This window comes from Cricetulus griseus, chromosome 3, assembly GCF_003668045.3.
Source record: "Cricetulus griseus strain 17A/GY chromosome 3, alternate assembly CriGri-PICRH-1.0, whole genome shotgun sequence".
NCBI classification, from domain to species: domain Eukaryota; kingdom Metazoa; phylum Chordata; class Mammalia; order Rodentia; family Cricetidae; genus Cricetulus; species Cricetulus griseus.
This window is the reverse complement of record NC_048596.1, coordinates 114,833,999-114,854,765: the sequence shown is the minus strand read 5'-3', so window position 1 is coordinate 114,854,765 and position 20,767 is coordinate 114,833,999. Positions and strand designations below refer to the sequence as shown.

The following is a 20,767-nucleotide window of genomic DNA, read 5'->3' as shown; positions in this document are numbered from 1 at the left end:
TGAGGGCTTCTTTACAGATACTACACCAATATTTCTGATTCGTGCTACTATGGATTTTGTAACAGGTTGTACTAGTGACAGTTTACTAGTAAATTAGAAGTCCTCTAGTTTGAGCAAACACATCCCAGAGTCCCTAGTGGAGTAAAGGAGCCTCCTTCTTAGGAGGACATTCTCTTCTTAGGAGTCCAGAGATTTGGATCAATAAGATCAGTTACATTAATTAGAAATGACTATCTCACCCCATAAGATGCTGGGGGTCTTTGCCTTCAAAATCACATACATAAGGCTGCCGTGTTACATCTATGGAAATTTTCCACTTGAAATGACCTTCACATTGTCCTGTTGATCTGTCTTCCGCAGGGATGTTCCCTGTGATGTAGGCTGGCCATGGCTGGATCTTAACTGTGGTGATAGTAATATAGATGCAAGCACACAGAAGTTCTTGGGTGACATGTTGGATATTAGCAGTAGAGAAGTAAGTGTATTTGCTAGAATGTTGTTTTGTTTTCTCCAGAAATAAGGACAAAGTCATAGCATAGACTTGTACTTTTTTTTTTTTTATTTTTGGACATCTTCCAATTGGTGTTTAAAAGAACTAGACAGTGGATAAACCATAGCATGTCAAGAACCTGAAAGTGAAGAGAAGACAGCAGGCAGGAGAGGCAGTCTGCACATAATTGAGTAAGTAAAGAATTTGCTTGGGGCCAGGCATCTTCAGCAGTCATCAGCATAAGGACTCAGCAGTGACAGACATGCTGTGTCAACACTGAGACCGGGGAAGGAAAAGACCAGTCAGGTGCTGCTGCTTTTTTGCTGTCAGCTCGTCTGTAAAGACTATGAGAGTGTACTCTGCTGCTGGACTTACTCATTCACTATTCTGTTTGTGAGATCCATCTGTATACACATTGCTCATTTGTTCATTCTCATCACTGTATGTGTGCCTACTATACTTTATCCACTATTCAATTGGGAGATACTTCAGTAATTTTTCCAGTATTTGCCTGATATGAATATTGGTGCTTTGACTATTCTTTTGCATGTCTTTTGGTGATTATATCTGCATGCTTCTATTGGGAGAGAAATTGCTGGATCATAGAATAAGCATGTGCTTATGTTTAGTGAATAAGAATTTATGTTTCCAACAAAAGTGTCTGAGACTTCTGGGTACTCCATATCCCTACTAACAATTGTTTCTGCTTTTGATTTCATTTGAGACATTATGAGGTAGCATCCTATGTTAGTTTCCCCAATGACTAGTGAACATAAATTCCTCTTATTTGTTGACCATCAATTTCTGTTTGTGAAAAGCCTGTTAAATATCTCCTTTTCATTCCTGCCCTCGTTTTCTATTGAGTTGTTGGCATCCTGTCTATCTTCTTTCTGCATAGACGTCCCTGGCTGTGTATGTAGACCAAAGTTCTCCAGAGATGTCTTTTGATATACTTTTTAATATATTTTATTTGGGCGCAAATATATATTTTAGATTTTGTGATTCTTCTGTGATTAGTGTTTTGTATACCTCCTTTATGAAGTCTTTGCTTACTCTTTGTATTTATTTGAAAATTTTTTATATAATGATTTTTGACCATATTTTTTTTTCCTTCCCGTAACTTCTCCCAGACCATCCTCAACTCTGTAACCTCCACCCTTATATTCTTGTTGTCTCTTAAAGGATAATCAAAACTAACAAAGTAACAGTAAGATTTTTTAAATGCCAAAACAAAGGAAGTACACATACATGCACAAGGTCGTCAGAGTATTTTGTGTTGATCAACTACTCCTGGGCATGGGGCCTGCCCTGGAGTGTGCTTGATATATCCAGTGACACTCCACTGGAAAAAACTGGTTTTCCCTTTGTGAGTAGGTATCAATTGCAAATAGTTTCTTTGTTAGGGGTGGGAGCCCATGTCCATTTCCCATCTCATTGCTGGAACTCTGTCTGGCTTGAACCTGACTGAGTAGGTTGTGTTTGGGCTGCCCAAGCCACATATGTTTGTGGGTTCATATGGGCATCAGTCCTGTCATGTTTGGAAGACAGTTTCCTTAAAGTCATCCATCACCTCTGGTTCTTACAATCTTGCTGCCTCCTCTTCTGTGTAGCTCCTGAGCTTTGATGAGAAGGGTTTGTTGAAGACATCTCATTTAGGACTGAGAGCTACACTCTCAATAGTTTATAATCCCTTGATTCCAGCCACACTGTAAAAACAGGTCAAAAATTGTTATAGCTTGTGAACAGATTTTCAGGGTAAAGCTGGCAACATTTTTTCATTTTTTAAAAAAATCACATGATACTAACACTACTTTAGTTGGTCTTATTATAATTGTTTTCCTTATTTTTTATGTATATAATCCTAATTACATAAAATTGTATATTCTGCTTTAAGTGGTCATCCAAATTCAGTTTATTTAGTGGCTGTGTAGTATGCTGACAGGTACACATATTTGCCCAATCTCTAGACATTTAGGCTAATCTTATCTATTTAGGAAACACTGCTGCTGTCTTGCAGAAATGTACTAAAAGTAACAAACAGAATGGTCGTGTCAGTTTGAATCCCTATCATTAGTTATTTTCACTTATTTTTAATTGAGTCACTATTAATCCATCCCTTATAGTACCATTCTTTTTGTTTTTTATGGTTTGATTGCTTTGTATACCATTATCAGCCACTGTGTTCTTAAAATTCATAATTAAAACCCATAACCACTGTAGTATAAATTTTTTCTTATATTTAAGGTGATGTTAATATGAAAAACTGAACTTTAAGTGTTTTTTTTACAATTAATTTTTTTTTTTTTTTGATTTATCTGTTTTCTTGGCGGGTGGGCACTTGTCACCCTTCCTGTTTGGAGGTTGGAAGATAGCTTGTCGGAATCACTTCTCTCCTTCTGTCCGGTGGGTCCTGGGGACCGAACCTATGTCATCTCTCCTCCCCTGGGCTTGAAGGTCTGATAAGGGAGAAATGTGATGGTTTCCTTTTATTTTTTGGCTGTAGTGACAGAGCTGTCTTGCAGACTGTCACTTCTTACTGGGAAAGTAATACAGGCTCTGGAAGTGGGTGTTAGCTTGAAGTGCACTGATGCATCTTGCTTAAAATTTAGATAGCAGGCTGGGAACATAGCTCAGTGGCACCTCTCTTCCTGGTGTGCCCCTGCACGGGAGGGTGACACAGATGACAGTGGTGTGAACTAGCACGGACTTTGAAAGTTTTCACTGTACAAAAATGACTTTTTTCACTGAAGGCTAAATACATGCTGGGTAACACATTCTGAAATTGTCAACTTTTATAAATGTTTGTAACCATTGGGACTGGCAAATGTAAACAAGTGTAACTAGGACAGACCATTTTGCAGCAGGTCAGTGGATCATGGTGGAAACTTCCATGGAGAGCTTTGCTGTTCCTTTAAAAATACCAGCAAATCAAAAAAAAAAGAAAAGAAGAGGAGGAGGAGGAGGAGGAGGAGGAATGATGAGGGAGGGAGATAGATACACTTAACCTGATTTACATATCACACAATGTAAACATGTCAAAACACTTCAGGGTACTCCATTAATGTAAAGTTTTTATGATTTTACACACAAGTTAAAAAGGGAATTTTAAAATACTGTAGCAACAGCCCTGACAACAAAACACAAGAAATGATCTTGTCTTCATCTGCCTTCCATGGTCCTCTCAGCACATATGGAAGCTTGAGCAATCAGTAAGGTACTAAGTGGAATACATTTCTAAAAGTACAGAAATTGTATGAAATGCTCCTTCAGCAACAGGGTTGGATTCAATCTCAAATCACAGTGTTAACCAATGAGATTCCAAAGGCCACTCCAAATTCCATGCCTCCTGAATGGACTTGGAGTAAAATAGTGACCATTAGAAACGTGCTCAGTACTAGTGGCGAAGGGTACAGGAGAGTCACTGAATGGTGCAGGCCCAGCAGTAATACGATGGCCTGTGAGTAAGGCATAATCAGGAGATGAGGGCCTGTGGTGGGGCTGAGAGTCAGCACGGCCTTCAGTCTCAGGCTGTTTGGCACTTCACTCTGGGGAAGGACCTTGATTAACCTAAGGAACATGCCGTTCCCCATCTGATAGGAACCCAAACCTCCCTCTGGACACCAGGCACACAGGCACAGAGAGATCTGACAGTCCAGAGACGTTTCAATTTCTGGGCTCGGGCTGATTAATATTGATGCCATCCATTCAAAACATAATCCCAGGGTTTATTACTCTGTGATCACTCAAACAATGGGAGCATTCATTCAAACTCCAGGAACAACAAAGAGCTGGTTTTTTGTTGTTGTTGTTATTTTTAGCTTCTGTTTTTAAATAAATCTTACCATGATAAAAGTAGGAATTTTGCTGAGAATATTTGTTTAAATGTGTGAGAACAAAAGGGACGACACTCTGGACATTCTGAATACATGTTCTTATGCATATGTTTATATTTCATTGTACACTTACAGTTGTAATTTTAAAGCATGTGCATTTTAAAAAAAATGAAAGATATACTTCATGTATGTTTCTGCACATGCTTGTGGGGAAGCACATGTATGTGTACAATGTAGAGGGTAGAAGAGAACCTCCAGGGTTATTCTCAGGATTGCTGCCTACCTCCTTTGAGGCAGACTCTTTGATTGGCCTAAGGGTCATTAATTAGGCTAGACTCATGGCCAGTGAGCCCAGGAATCCTCCTGGCTCCACTTCCCCAGCGCTGGGATTACAGAGCATACTTCCACATCCAGCATTTTCACATGCTTTCTGGGGGTTGCACTTAAGTCCTCAAGCTTGCAAGGCAAGTACTTTACACGACTGAGTTATCTCCTCAGCTCCCAAGAGATACACTTCTTAATGAACTCAATAGAAAAACAAAATTTTACAAGTTATAGAAATAGGAAAAGTGTAAGAAGGCAGTTAAGATTATTATCAACATTTTTAAATTTGCAGTACTTTAAGTGGTGAATAATACAGTGAACAGTCACGTATTCATCCTGGTTTAACTGATTTGGAAGTTTTCCTGTAATTGTATCCATTCTTCTTTTAATACTGAGTGGTCACCTAAGGAGCCTTTGCTGTGTCTTTCTTGTCTCATCAAGAGCTCCCACCTGCCCCCATGGTATCACTTTCCTGAGGCTGCTGTATATTTGCCTCTTCCTGTGCTTTAAAAGGTATTTGCAGCCTGATTACAACCCCAGTGGGTGTAAGATAACATGCATAGATACATATATACTGAATTTTTAAACTTTGAATAACAGCATAATACTGTTTATGACTTATGTAACATTTTCTTACGCTGTTTCATGTTGTTTTAGCTTGATGGATGTGAGGGAAGTTAATTTTGTTTTCTGAGAAAGGGTCTCACTCTGTAACCTAGGCTGTTTATAGTTCATGCCTTCTGTCTGTCTCTAGCTCTGCAGTGTTGGGATTATAGGCATGTACAACCATGGTCACCTTCAGGGATTTTTTTTTCTGCCTATGCTGATTCCATTGTCAGAATTTATCATGATGTAAGTTTTCTGGTCTTCCATTAACAGTTATTGAAAGTGGCTTTCAGGTTTGTTGTTGTTTGTTTTCTCCCATTGCTAGGATTTCAATATAAGACCTGGTAAATGCTCTACCCCAAACTAAATGTCTAGTCTTTTTGCTTAAGTCACAAGGTGTCTTCATCAGTGTTGTATTGCTGTTGAGACACCGTGACCAAGGCAGCTTGCTTACAATTTCAAAAGCTTAGTCCATTATCATCATGGCAGAGAACATGGTGTTAGAGAAGTGGCTGAGAGCTATACAATGAGAAAGAGAGAGAAGGAAGGTGGGAGGGAGGGAGGGAGAGAGAGAGAGAGAGAGAGAGAGAGAGAGAGAGAGAGAGAGCGGGAGAGAGGGAGAGAGAGAGAGAGAGAGAGAGAGAGAGAGAGAGAGAGAGAGGGAGAGAGAGGAGAGAAAGCACACACACACCCTTGGTCTGGGCTTTTGAAACTTAAAGCCCACCCCCAGTTACACACTTCCTCCAGCAAGGCCATACTTCCTAATCCTTCTCAAATAGTGTCACTCCCTGGTGACTAAGCATTCGAATAATATGAGCCTCTAAGGGTCATTCTAATTCAAACCACCACATTCCATTCCCTGGTCCCCAAAGACTTATAGCCAAATCATGATGCAGATGCATTCAGTCCAACTTCAAAAGCCCCTCTAGTCTTTCACCATCTCAACACTATTTAAAAGTCCAAAGTCTCCTCTAAGACTGTTGGTAATCTCTTAACTGTAAACCCTATACAATAAAACTAAAAAACCAAATCACATACTTCCAAAATGCAAAGGCTCAGATATACATTACCATTCCAAAAGGGATGAAGAGGAACATAGTGAGGAAATACTGGATCAAAGCAAGACTGAAACTCAGCAGGGCAAACTCCAAATTCTGCTTCTCTGTGTCTGATAAAAATGTGTTCTTCCTGTGCTACCTCCTTTCAGCTTTGTTGACAACATACTTCTTTTTCTTGGGCTGGTTCCACACCTTTTAGGAGCTGTCCTTGGTCTATATCCCATGACTTTGACATCTTCAGCATCTGAGAGTTTCTAGGGCAATCATAGCTTCATGCAATGGCCTCTCTGAGCCTCCATGCAAAAACACCTGACACAGCCCCTGTCTCAAGCACTGTCTTTACTTATTTCCTTAGCTATGGAGGGAAATTCTGCAACCTCTTTCTTGTATCCTTGACTTTAAAGCCAGAACCATGTGGCCAAAGCTGCCAAGTTGTGCTCTCTGATAGGGCTGGAACTTCGCCCCCCCTCCTTCAATTATATTTGCACCAACTTTCTGCTGTTAATGCTTTCTTTTACTGCTTAAGCTTTTCTCTAATTCCTTTTTACAAGATGGAAGCTTAGCTGGGTGGGGTCTTTCCCTGAGGTCCCCACTTCCTTTATTCCATTTAGCATCAGACTTTTCTTTAAACTTTTTAACTCCTTGAGCACTGGGCTTAGCTCCATTATACTTCCCATGGTTCCTTTTCTCCTCAAACTGTGTACATTTTGTATTCTCTTTGTCTAGCTTTTTCCTTTTCATTACAGATCTGCATAAGAGTGATTACTAATACCATAGGCTGTCTTGAAATTTCTTCTGTCAGTGTCATTAATCCAAAATTCTTGGGCAGATTTTTAGGACAAGGGCAAAATTCAGTCAGTTCTTTGCCAATATATTACAAGTATGGTCTCTAAGCCACTTGCCAATATTCCTCGCCTCTGAAACTTCTTGACCTGAGCCTCCACAGTTCCAACCACTCAGCACTGTCTTCCATAATTCTACTAGGATAACCAGAAAAGCACTTTTCTAGTCCAGAGTCCCAAATTCTTCCATATTCCTCCAACAAGCAGCATGGTCCAAATGGTCAGGCCTGTTACAGCAGTGCCCTGCTCCTTGGTACCAATTTCTGTCTTAGTCAGTGTTCTATTGCTGTGAAGAGACACCGTGACCAAGGCAACTCCTATGAAAAGAAAGCATTTAAATGGGAGCTTGCTTGCAGTTTCGGAGGCTAAGTCCATTATCATCATAGCAGAGAGCATGGCAACAGGCAAGCACAGAGCTAGAGAAGTAGCTAAGAGCTGCATCCCTGATCCATAAGCAGAGAGAGAGAGAGCCTGGCCTTGTGTGAGCTTTTGATTTAAAGTCCACCTATAGTGACATACTTCCTGCAATAAGCCCATACCTCCTAATCCTTCTAATCCTTTCAAATAGTATTGCTTCCTGGTGACTAAGCATTCAAATGTATGAGTCTATGGGGGGCCATTCTTATTCACAACCTCACACAGGGTATCACTGTCCAGGCTGGCCTTGAACTCAGAAGTGTTGCTAAGATGGAAGGCCTCCACCATCTAGCCATCTTGCTTTCAGCTTTTTGCTGTTGGAAAAAGTGCTACAGTGAGCTTTGAACATGTCCATGCTTTACTAGGGCAATGGTTTTTTAAACACCATCAATCCAGACCTTATTTTAATAGCTAATCTAATATCACCCTTCTTCCTGGAAACAAAATAATTCAAGGACAAAATAATCTGCCTGCCTACCTAATTTCAACATAGCAGTGTAATGATTTATCTATAAGCACAAACAGAAAAGAAGTAATCTGCAATAAAGTGCAGTACCTTTTGGGATGTAAAGATTGTGACTGTACCAGTTACTTACACACTTGGTGTTTATGTCACGGTTATAGATGGCAGTTTGATAGAATGTATGGAATTGATGACTGTGTCCTGAGTGGCTGTTGGCAAAATGGTGAATATCATGTTTTTACAACAGGTTCATTCTTCTTCTGATTTATGTAATAATTCCACTCTTAAATTTTAGTATATGTTTAACTATAAAAAGAAAAGAGAGCAACCACATTTGCTGTTAAAATGAAATTAGATGTAAGTTCAGATCTTGCTGTTGGCTAGTCATCCAGCATAGAACCTACAAATCATGCATACAAAGTGCCAACTCCTTTGTACAGGAAGCCCATTGGTAACAGTTGTGACTGTTAGACCCCTGGAAAACTCAGGTATCCGGGATCCCAGGCCACGACTGCGGTCACCCCAATCACCAGGCAGATTCGAGAGGCTTTATTGTAATTTAACGACCTAAGCCCTTGTTAGCTCGGGTCTTTCACTCACCCGCATGGTGGATGGCTAGCAAAGACAGCTCCTAGGGCCTCAAAGAGATCTTATAGGGCAGCGTAAGGGGAGTGTCTAGGGGTACGCACAGGCTCACTATTGGTGTGCCTCCAGGTTTGGAGGGCTTGCCCTGTGTTGATTGGTCAACTGGTTGTTATGGCCCATAGGCCCTCCCAGGGTGGTTGCTATGCTTTGTGCGTCATTGCTGTGCGCTTGTCCGTAAAGCACATCCAGGATCGTAAAGCATAGCGCCACCAGCTAACTTCTGATTGGTTCCTTGTCACAAGGCAGGCATCTGACCTCTAAGTGACCAAGGCAAGTTTATGGCAAGCACGTGTTCGGCTGTTAAGGCTGCCGAAAGGGGAGATGGTCCCTTCAGTGACAACCTTTAGTCCTATGTGTAGTACACAAAACCCACTTTTTAATACACATAGCCACCAAAACCTGCTTCTTCCATACCACTTGTATAGGTGTGAAATGGTGTCTTTTTTAAATTTATATTTGTGTTATTGTTTAATGAGATTAAGACTGAGGATTATTTTGGTCTTTAACAGACAGGGTTCCTCCTCTTTTAGAATCTTTTTGTAGTTATGCTTGTATTCTTTATCTATATTTCTGTTGCCTTACAGAACTCCTTGGTTTACACTAGCACTTAGGGCTTGCATTGTTCCAACTTTTGATACTAGAGACATTTTTGTTGCTTTGTTTTTGCATGTTTTGTTACAAAGTGTGTTTCTTACAGTATACTGAGGTTTGAGAGTCTAATGTTATGGAATCCTTGAGATTTAAGTGTTCCGGTTTTTGTTGTTTTACATTTCATATTTGATCCACATGAAATTTACTTTTTAAGAGTGTGTGGCAGTGCTAATTTTTGTTTGTTTCGTCAGCTTATTGTCTCACTGCTGCTTGCTGAATAGGCACTCCTGTCTGCCACCTTGGAGGTAGCATCCACATGCTTGTACTTGTTGGTCTGTGTCTACCTCTCATTTGTTTCCACTGTCTTGTGTCTGACAGACCACCATCCCTGTGCTGTCTACGCGTTTGCCTCCTGGAGTTGCGCCACTTTCTCATGAACAGGGTCATGAGCTGACCCTTCAGTCTTCTTTTATCAGGTCCACAGTGAACAGAAATAGCTCACAGTTGGAGATGCCCTTCTCCAGTTTCACCTATTCATTCAGCTTTTCCCTGCCTTTCTGTTTCTTTGATTATTTTGGTGAGGATCATTTTGTATCTGATGGAGTTGCCATTCCATCCAGAAGGAACTCATTTCCTCTTTCCATTCAGAAATAAATATTTGAGTTTTAAAGGCAGAAGGAATTGAATTATGTTTTTCTGACTTAAAAAGCCCTGTGTCTTTACTTCTTCTTCCCTCCCCTTCTCTGTCTCCCTTTTCTCATCTTCCCTTCCCTCAAGTTTTGCCTTCAGACTAATGCACAGCATTAGTTTTAGTCTACTCTAAGCATTTTACGCTTCTTGCATGCTGATCTTTGTACATTCCTCCATTTATTTAAAGTGTTCTATTTGAAACTCATCCTGAAGACAGTTGTCTAAACCAATGTGTTACGTAGAAAATGTAAGTTTAGGTCAGTGGGATAGGGCACAGACCCCAAGGATGGGTAGGATTGTGAATGCAAATCTTGGTAGTTAACTCTTTGGTGTATCCATGTGATTGATTAATAGAGTTCATATCATCCACCAAATAAATGTAAGTTCAAAATCTAATGAGCTTGTCTGTTAGCACAACAGCTGCTACTGTGACCTTTATAATTATCACTGCCACTGCTTCATTTATTGCACAAGGTTAGAGCTGTAATTGGATTCAAATCCCCTGATTCCACAGCAAACATAACAAGCACACATGTGGACTAGAGAAAAGAACCGATAGCATTTGCAAGATCCCAGAGAAGTGGGAATGCAGGGGTGAAATGTCTCTTCAGTCCTGTTTTAAGCTCCACACTGTGTCAATAAGGACCTTATATTCTCCCCTGGGCCTACAATGGTGCCATTTCAGCTCTTGAGAACATCTTCCCACGCTCTCTGCATGACTGTCTCCTTATCCCTGTATGTCGGTTTCTCAGGGGAGCCTAGAATCTTTTGATTTTTCTTTTCTGTAAACAGAATGCACTTGCCTTATAGTGCTGGTCATATTGCACTGTAATTTCTTCTTCCCTGCATTTGTCTGTCAGTTCTTAGCTCTGCAAGCACAGGAAGTGCTCACATTCATTCAGTCCTTGGAGAATCATTAGAGGTGCCTATTTTGGATCCCTGCCCTTAAAACTCATGTTATTGGAAGACTGGGGAACTTTGAATGTTTATTAATCAGTCCTTTGAACACAACTTTCTAAGCTTTGAAACTTGGACACCAAATAGAAAAACCTCAAAAGCATCCTATAGAAAAGATACTGGGGAATGGGGTAGAGCTAAAATGTCCATTACACAATGACTAATGTGAATGCTAACAAGGGATCACACACCTAAAAGAAGAGCCTTGGACTGGAATGCTTCCCCTTCTGCCCATGGCAGAGTCTGCACTTTGTCCTTGTTTCCTCCCTTTCATCTTTCCAGCCACTCAGAAACCACCACAAGGGACAGCCCTACCTGGCCCCTAATCCAGGGACAGCTCCACCTCAGTCCCTAAAACAGGGACAGCCCCATCTCAGTCCCTAATCCAGGAACAGCCCCATCTCAGTCCCTAATCCAGGAACAGCCCCATCTCAGTCCCTAATCCAGGGATAGCCCCTCCTTGGTCCTTAATCCAAGGACAGCCCCATCTCAGTCCCTAATCCAGAGACAGCCCCATCTCAGTCCCTAATCCAGGGATAGCCCCTCCTTGGTCCTTAATCCAAGGACAGCCCCATCTCAGTCCCTAATCCAGAGACAGCCCCATCTCAGTCCCTAATCCAGAGACAGCCCCATCTAAATCCCTAATCCAGAGACAGCCCCATCTCAGTCCCTAATCCAGAGACAGCCCCACCTCAGTCCCTAATCCAGGGACAGCCCCATCTCAGTCCCTAATCCAGGGACAGCCCCATCTCAGTCCCTAATCCAGGGACAGCCCCATCTCAGTCCCTAATCCAGAGACAGCCCCATCTAAATCCCTAATCCAGAGACAGCCCCATCTCAGTCCCTAATCCAGAGACAGCCCCACCTCAGTCCCTAATCCAGGGACAGCCCCATCTCAGTCCCTAATCCAGGGACAGCCCCATCTCAGTCCCTAATCCAGGGACAGCTCCACCTCAGTCCCTAATCCAGAGACAGCCACATCTCAGTCCCTAATCCAGAGACAGCCCCATCTCAGTCCCTAATCCAGGGACAGCCCCATGTCAGTCCCTAATCCAGGGACAGCTCCACCTTAGTCCCTAATCAGGGGACAGCACCTCCTTGGTCCCTAATCTAGGCACAGCCCCATGTCAGTCCCTAATCCAGGGACAGCCCCATCTCAGTCCCTAATCCAGGGACAGCCCCATCTCAGTCCCTAATCCAGAGACAGCCCCATCTAAATCCCTAATCCAGAGACAGCCCCATCTCAGTCCCTAATCCAGAGACAGCCCCACCTCAGTCCCTAATCCAGGGACAGCCCCATCTCAGTCCCTAATCCAGGGACAGCCCCATCTCAGTCCCTAATCCAGGGACAGCTCCACCTCAGTCCCTAATCCAGAGACAGCCACATCTCAGTCCCTAATCCAGAGACAGCCCCATCTCAGTCCCTAATCCAGGGACAGCCCCATGTCAGTCCCTAATCCAGGGACAGCTCCACCTTAGTCCCTAATCAGGGGACAGCACCTCCTTGGTCCCTAATCTAGGCACAGCCCCATGTCAGTCCCTAATCCAGAGACAGCCCCATCTTAGTCCCTAATCCAGGGACAGCCCCACCTCGGTCCCTAGTCCTGGGACAGCCCTTCCTTGGTCCCTAGTCCAGGGACAGCCCCCCCTTGGTCCCTAGTCCAGGGACAGCCCCACCTTGGTCCCTAATCCAGGCACAGCCCCACCTCGGTCCCTAGTCCAGGGACAGCCCCACCTTGGTCCCTAGTCCAGGGACAGCCCCACCTCGGTCCCTAATCCAGTCACAACCCCATGTCAGTCCCTAATCCAGGGACAGCCCCACCTTGGAACCTAGGTCCCTAGCTGTAGTCTATCACATCCACAGCCTTCACACTAAAACTGGTGTCCATGCTGTGAAGTTGAGCCCTTTGGTTACCTGTCTGTATTACCTGCAGCCTTGTGCTCTCCGCTGTAACCTGCCCTCATCACATTGGGGACTGTTAGAACTACAGTTCTCTCTGTTCTGACTCTGGCTAAAATCCCCTTCCTCATCTTACATAACTATTCACAGCTATTTCTGATCTAGTCGAAAACATTGATTTAAACTGAAGTACATGCCACCTTGTTTTCTTGGGCTAGCCTATGTAGCTCTCATTTATCCTAGTGTAACAGGGAGAAGACAGAAGGCTTCTTTCAGGCACTTTCTCATTTGCCTTTGACACATTACTAAGCAACACTTGGGTATAAGCCACTTCGGGCTCTTCCCCTGTTTGAATCCTCATCTCCCATATCTGGTTGTGTTAGCCAAACTCCATTGGGTCAGTATGTTTCCACAGGAGTGGAGTGAGCTAGCTCCCTGTGGCCACATCTTGGGCATAAATTGAGACCCTATGGTGATTTGGTTGTAACTCTTTTAGCTCAATGGGCAGTTTGCTCACTATTCTCAAATACAAAAATTAAACATTTATAATTCTTTAAGGTGTTAGTTTTCTCGTGATTCTCTTCTGAGGAGAGGACTTCCAGTTCTTAGTGTAACCTGCTTAAGAACTATTTTTAGCTTATTTGTTCCTATGAGAAGAAAAAAAAAGACATGATGATGTCATTGTTGCAAGACTTTTCTCTAGGGCTATCAGAAGGCTGACAGGCTGTTGACTTCCTGGGCCTGCTTAGCACACCTAACAGGCCAACCTGGTGTCTGAACACCTTATCTAGTCTCGACCTGTCAACCTTGGCAGTGCTGGCAAAGCGGGGATGTTTATGTTTCTGGACTCCCTCCACTGCCTTGTGATGAGGGTAGTAAAGTATGGGTTCTCTAACACTCTGCAATTGAGTCAAACTGCTGAGTCTGGGTGACAAGGAAGTAGAACTGGAGCGTAAACTGGGGACAGATGTATTGGGTCCTTCAGTACCTAATGACATCGGGCATAGGGCAGAATGTAGCCTTGCACAACCAAGAACACAGCATCCTACGTTTTAATGCATCTGTACTGAAAAATAGAGAAGTCCCCATGTCCCTTCCAAAGTGGCTCTAAGTGCTGGAACAGACCTGAGGCTATGTGCAAGTCTGCTTCTCCAGAATTTAGAATCCATTGATTCTGGCCCAAACAGTATAGGAAGGGCGGGCTGAGGGTTTTAACTGTGATAATGCTAAACATTAGGGACCATCTGCTAGCCACAGTGTTACTACGTATTTTCCAACAAATTTTAATCCCAGTAACACTTTTCCTTTAGCCAGGGAGTAGTGGTTTACAAACGTTAAGTTTTCCATAGATAGTAATGCTGTTTTCCATCCAGACAGCTGACTGGCTTGTCCCCAGAAAGTAGTGCTAGTGTTTAGTGGTAGTTTTGCCATCTTCCTGCCTGCAGGACAGCCTCATGCTGGATTGACTCAACCCATGTAACAGAAAGCCAACCCACTTCTCAGTCTCTATAAAATATTGCTAAGTCTTTTTAATATATATTTTATGCATTGTGTATGTCTGAACTACTTCTTAAAGGGGGATATCGAGGACAGCTTGGAAAAAATGACCTGCTAACTTTATAAAATATTAATATTTGACTTAAAAGAATCAAATGAATAGTATAGAGCCTAGCCAGGCCTCTGTGCCCCATTGAAGAACTTAGCATTTACTGATAACTGTCATCCTGTCTGTGAGTGCCAGTTAGCATGCATACTCATTTATCTTCAGTCAGTTACCAAAAAAAAAAGCAAAAAGCTGAAATTCTTTTGCTTCTAAACTGCTTTTATCACCACATTCCTTAATCTGGCTTTTCTATTCTTTTTTTTAATCCTTAAAACTTAAAAATAAGTATAGGGATTAAAATATGATGGCCACAATTTTTTGCATGCACCTAATCTCTCCCTAATTCAGAGAATATGAAATAATTCCTTAGGAGTGTGCCTCTCCCCTACAAGTCCCAGTTGAAGGGAATAGGAGGGTTTGGGTTTTGTTGTGAGAAAAGGTCTGTATGGATAGCACAAACTGACTCCAATTCATAATCATCCTACTTCAGCCCCCTGGGTGTGGGGATTCCATGCCTGGCTGATTAATTTAATATTGACTGAAATGATTGAAGGAAAAAATCATGACTTAAGGGGGAAAAGATTATTAAATATTATAATAGTGTAAAGGTGTGTGCCTAAGAGGAGAAAACGGGACAAGAGTGGAGGGTAATAACAGTGTGAGAATATTAGATAATGTGTATGTTGTTTTCTTTTTCAGAACTGAATTTGGTTCTGTTATTTTTAAGGCAAAAAAATTATTTCAAATTGTGTAAATTGTGTTTGGTATAAAAACTAAGCTGCACAGTCAATGTTGCCTTGTATCTGATAAAGAACTGCTCAGAGACGTTCACTCATTCTACTGTGATTACCCCAGATAACCTTGATGGTCCTTTTCCTGTGTCTTTGCACTCTTTGGATCATTTCTTATCTTATGAATTCTGTGGCATTGACTCTTCTGTCTGGGGGAATTCCCAATGCCAGCAGATCTGAGCAGATCTCAGTAGCAAGAGTAGGATTGGTTGCTGGAAGAGCAAAATGTAAACCAGAAATCAGAGAGCTAGTGTTCAGATTCCTTGACCATCTGCAGCTCGTATCCCTTGTGATGTAGAGAAAAGAGCAGCATTTGTCCTCCAGTGAAACCATGTGTTGTGTGTGCAGGAAGGAAGTGCTGCTGTCAGAGGTCATAAGCAGGATGAATGAAGTTTGAAAGGGAATATTTACTACGGGGTTTTCCTGAAGTCTGTCCTCTCTGAAGGTGAGGCTATTTCTAGTAGCCCTGCTGGAGAGTTTGCCAGCTCCAGAATCAGTTAGATCCTGATACCAGGGAGAGAGACAGGAAGCTACAGCCATACACTTGTGGGTGCTGGGCCAGTGGGTACAGTAGTGGGGGATTTAGACTTTAGGGGTATGCCAGAGTGTGGAAATGTGTGCAGATGGAGCAGCAGGCTTGACCATAAGAGAATGAACACTTTCTCTCTTACACTTGCAACTGGCTTCATGACATAGTGAATCGGAATGTGCTATGATTGGCACATCAAAGGCAAGTTTCCTCCAGTGTGGTCAGACAAGGAGAATCCTATAAGCTGCCATTCTAGTGCACATACTAAGCCCTTGCCTCAGGTCTCCTCTCCTGGATGATCTCCTTCCTACCTAGCCTTCTCAGTCTTTTTTATTCCAGCACAATGGCTTCCAAATGGTCCTTGCCCATGTTTCTTAATGTGTTCTAAAACACTGTCTACTCTAATTCTGGATGTGAGATCAGAATGTCCTTCTCTCTCTTTGTAAGATATTCTCTTTACTCCCATCTATCCAGAGGCATATGTACCCTTCAGAGTCTCATGCAACCATCATTCACGAACCTGGAGAGGACGATTCTCTTTAAAACTGGGGTAGAATTCAGAATAGCTAGGGAGCTAAATACTCAGTAGCCATGCCACACTGTAGATTTCTGAATTCCCTTTATCTACATATAAATATATTTAGCAAAGAGGTTATTTTAGCAGAGATTCATATTCATTAAATTAGAATATATTTTAAAGAGAAACTATAAGCTGTAACTTGAAATAATCATGGTTTTCAGGTAAGATATCTAGAAGCAGGGTCTAGAGAGGTGACTCAGTCTGGAAAGTACCTGCTCTACAAGCATGAAGGTCTGAGTTTGAGTCCTTAGCACTCACATAAGAGACCCAGTATGACCCCAGCACTGGGGAAAGGAAGACAGACACATCCCTGGGCTCATTGGCCAGCAAGTCTAGCCAATTGTTGAGCTTCAAGTTCAACAAGAGACCCTGTCTCAAAAAATAAGGCAGAAATTGAAGAAGATACCTGACGTGTACTTCCGGCCTCCACATGAATGTGCACACTCGTGGGCATGCCCCCCCCAGCATATATACACATAACCACATGACATATACATACAAAACATACACACACCAAACCTAGAAGTGATCATTTCTGTTATCAAAGTAGATGTGCTTTCACTAAACCTAATGTAACATGATTTGTCTATCTGAAAAAGAAAAACTAGCAAATTTCTGTATCTTTTGTTTATTTTTTTTGGAACAGGGTCTCACTATATAGCCCTGGCTAGTTTGGAACTCAGTATGTAAACCAGAATGGCCTGGTACTCTGCTTGCCTCTGCCTCCAGAGTGCTAGGACTAAAGATGTATGCTGACATACCCATCCAGAATTTTTGTATTTTTGACAAGAGTAATATTACCTAGGTTAAAAACAAACTATGCATTCCTTGTCACTTTGGTAGTGTACCAGGTACATGCTGTTATTTTCCTAATATAAGTTCAGAACTGATCATCCTGTATTGATCCATGGGTCTTTTTCTCTGTGCAGGAATTGGAGGCCTCCAGGACTTTGTTCTAAAATCCGCAACGTTGTGCAGCCTGCCATCCTGCCCTCCGTTCATTCCTCTCAACTTTGAAGCCACCCCTATTGTGAGAGTTGCTGTTGAACCAAAACACCCAAGTAAGATGACCCTGTTTTTAGAGGCATAAATGCTGGGAGGGGTTTTTGTTTGTTTGTTTTGGTTTGTTTGCTGTTTTGCTTTTGAGACAGGGTCTCTCTACATACCCCTGACTGATCTTGAACTTGCTATGAATCAGACTGGCCTCAAACTCAGAGATCCGCCTGCCATAGTCTCCTGAGTGCTGGGATTATAAATGTAAACCAGCACAACCAGCTTCCTTCATCTTCTTAATGTGCACATTTATTTGTCTACCTGAGATCTAGCTGTTCCTGGTATCTAGTAATTGAAAACTTTCTTTCCCTCCAAGTTCTAAGGCATAGACTTAGCTGCTCATGGTCCCTGGGTCCCAGAAGTTGCTTCCACTGACTTTTAATTACCCTGGATTACATAGCACAAAATGGTACCCAAAACAGCCTTTTAGAAATGTTCTAGCCAGGCGTTGGTGGCGCACCCCTTTAATCCCAGCACTCAGGAGGCAGAGGCAGCTGAATCTCTATGAGTTCGAGGCCAGCCTGGTCTCCAAAGTGAGTGCCAGGATAGGCTCCAAAGCTACACAGAGAAACCCTGTCTCAGAAAAAAAAAAAAAAAAAAACAGAAATATTCTATTAAAATATTAGAGCTTCTAAAGTTATCAAATATTTATTTACTAACCACCCCCTTTTTAGATTTATTTTAATGTAGTGTGTGTGTGTGTGTGTGTGTGTGTGTGTGTGTGTGTGTGTGTGTGTTTGTCTCCAGCAGCATCCCCTGAGTGAGTTACAGGTGGCTGTGAGCCCCATATGCTCCATGACATGAAGGATACTGCCCAATACCTGGCTTCTTTCCTGTCTACAGCATGCTCTGAATGACGCTAACTTACTTTCTTTTGTCAAAAAAAAAAAAAAAAAAAAGTAAAGAGAATTGTTTACAGTTATCCACCTGGAGGCCAAGGTTCATTTTCCCATTGATTAAATGTTTCTGAGCTTCTAAAATCTAAATTGAAACATTTGAAAGGGGCACAAAATGTTCATTATAATTTTGGGGTTTTTTTGGGGTTTTGTTTTGTTTTGTTTTGTTTTTGGAGACAGGGTTTCTCTGTATTGTTTTGGAGCCTGTCCTGGAACTCACTTGGTAGACCAGGCTGGCCTTGAACTCACAGAGATCTGCCTCTGCCTCCGTGTTGGAATTAAAGGCATGTGCCACCAATGCATGGCCTCATTATAATTTTTAAAGAAATGTTGCTATTTTCCATTCCTTGATTGTATCAGTAAAGTGCCCACTTGGATATTTCAGTTTCTGACTGTTGTGCTCTGTCCAGCTTCTCATTTCATACTCAGTGTCTGAGAACCTTTCCTTCATGCTGTCCCCAGGCTGTTAGTCCTCAGAATGCATGTACTCTGTTTGCTCTTGGCTCTGCTGTCCTACACTCATCCTTCCTTGGGGCCATAACCCCTTCATCCATGGGCTCACAGCAAGGCTCCCAATAGCACTGCCCCAGAAGCCCTAGGAGGGACCTGTTGTTATTCCTGTACATAGTTCTTCGATTTGGGGCCTCTCATCTTTTTCATGATAAGCTATATTCATCCAGAACCAAACCGTTTGCTCTATCAAAGAGAACCATGCCAATTTGCTCTCTCACGTTTCTTCTTGGATTTCCCAAGCTGGAGTTAAGAGGTCCTGCTGGTCAGAGGCTCCTCAGAGACACCCACAAATGTCCCCAAACCATCACTGACTCCATCATTCTCATTAATCGTATGTATCCCAACAGTATAGTGCCGATTTGACATTGAGTTATCTTCTAACCTCAGCAGGCATCCGAGTGCCATTTTTATTTTCATCTTCATGCAAATGACTAAGGCATAAAGGAGTTAATTAGGCACAAAGCCTAATTTGTTTGATCCCCAACACTAGAAAAGTTTTAAAACCAAAAAAATAGAAAGGAAGTGATACTGTAGAGATGGCTTATCAGTTACGATTGTATCCTGCTCTTGCAGAGGACATGTGTTCATTTTCCAGCACCCTTGTCAGGTTGCTCGAAACAACCCATGGCTCCACTTCAGGGAAGTCAATGCCCTCTTCTGGACGCTGAAGGCACTTGACTCATGTGCACAAACACACATACACAAATAATTGTAAAATCAAATAAAATAGAAGAAGCTAACTTGACCAAGGTTATATAGTTAATAAGGGCTGCATTCCTCAGAGACAATCCTAAATCTTCACTTTGAGGAGAAATTTAAGAAATCCTCCTTAGCTGAAATATGACTTCTAGGTGCATTTGGTTTTTCTGTTAGTGTTTTATGTATGTCATGAAACACCAAAAGTAGAAATTATTTTAAAATTGAGAAATAAAGTAACTATACTTTTATGGGTTTTTTACATATACATACTATTTGTAATTAATTATTATATTAATTAATTACGTAACAAGATACTCCTGAATTTAATAGTCTGAAACACTAATCACTTATTTGTCCTTTTGGTCAGGAATTTAGAGGTAGGTGAGCTCAGAGTCCCAACCAGTGGCTTTTGTACATATTCTGGGCTACAGCAACCTGCAGGTTGACTATGCTTTCAAGATCCAGCCCTCGGGTCTCCACAGGGCCCTTTCACTTGGTTCTCAAGTATCCCGCAGCAGAACATAGTAACTAACTTCAGTCCAGAACTAGCTTGGGCAGTCACACATCACCACTTCCATAGTATTCTGTTGTCAAATGTCACTGTCACTGTCAGGGTGCACTGTAGTGGAGCTGAATGTCAGGATGATGGAGGTCACCTGCAAGGCTGGCTGCTGCGCAATGCTTCGTCATTCTTGAACTCTTGACTTGGCACCTTGTGTTGTAACTGCTCAGAGGTCTCCCCGGGGCTCCATTGTTGCAACGCTTGATTTAATGATTGTTGTCAGTGCTGCTGAGTCCCAGTGAAGAAGTGCCTCACTGGCAGCCTGCACTGAGCCATGTGTTGTTTCAGAACATTATTCAGTTACACCAGGTTCTTGATGAAATGCAGAAAATGAATGTCTACTTTTCCTGGTGTCACTGTCTCTTAACACTCCTTAGTGTCTGTTTTTGTGTCAGGAGTGAACTGTCCATTTGTAAGATTTTTAAAATAAGCGAAGACAATCACCCTCCTAATTTCAAAAGGTTAGTGTATGAAGTGTTTGTGTTGACTTTAGCCACAGAATGACCACCAGAAACATTTTCAAATCCTTGATTTCAATGTTGTCTCCAAGTCTCAAATTTCATTCTAAAACTGTCTTCTTTCCTTATTCTTACACTGTTGCTTTTAGCTTAGAGGCAGATTTAAGTGTGCAGGAACAGAGACAAGTGTGCATGGGTTGGACTTTGTGACTCAGTTGATGGAGAGCTAAAGACAAGCTTTGTCTTCCTGTTATTGCTGCTGTCCTG

At 42.1% G+C, this 20,767-nt stretch overlaps 1 protein-coding gene across 2 annotated transcripts in view; it reads left to right on the top strand.

Moving 5' to 3' along the window:
* The window catches only part of Efl1 (elongation factor like GTPase 1), a 118,105-nt gene that overhangs the window by 69,442 nt on the left and 27,896 nt on the right, over positions 1 to 20,767 (top strand). For both annotated transcript variants that reach the window (XM_027407550.1, XM_027407549.1), the window contains exon 16: positions 17,249 to 17,380. In XM_027407550.1, the coding sequence (XP_027263351.1) occupies positions 17,249 to 17,380 (132 nt within the window). The remainder of the gene's footprint in view (positions 1 to 17,248; positions 17,381 to 20,767) is intronic.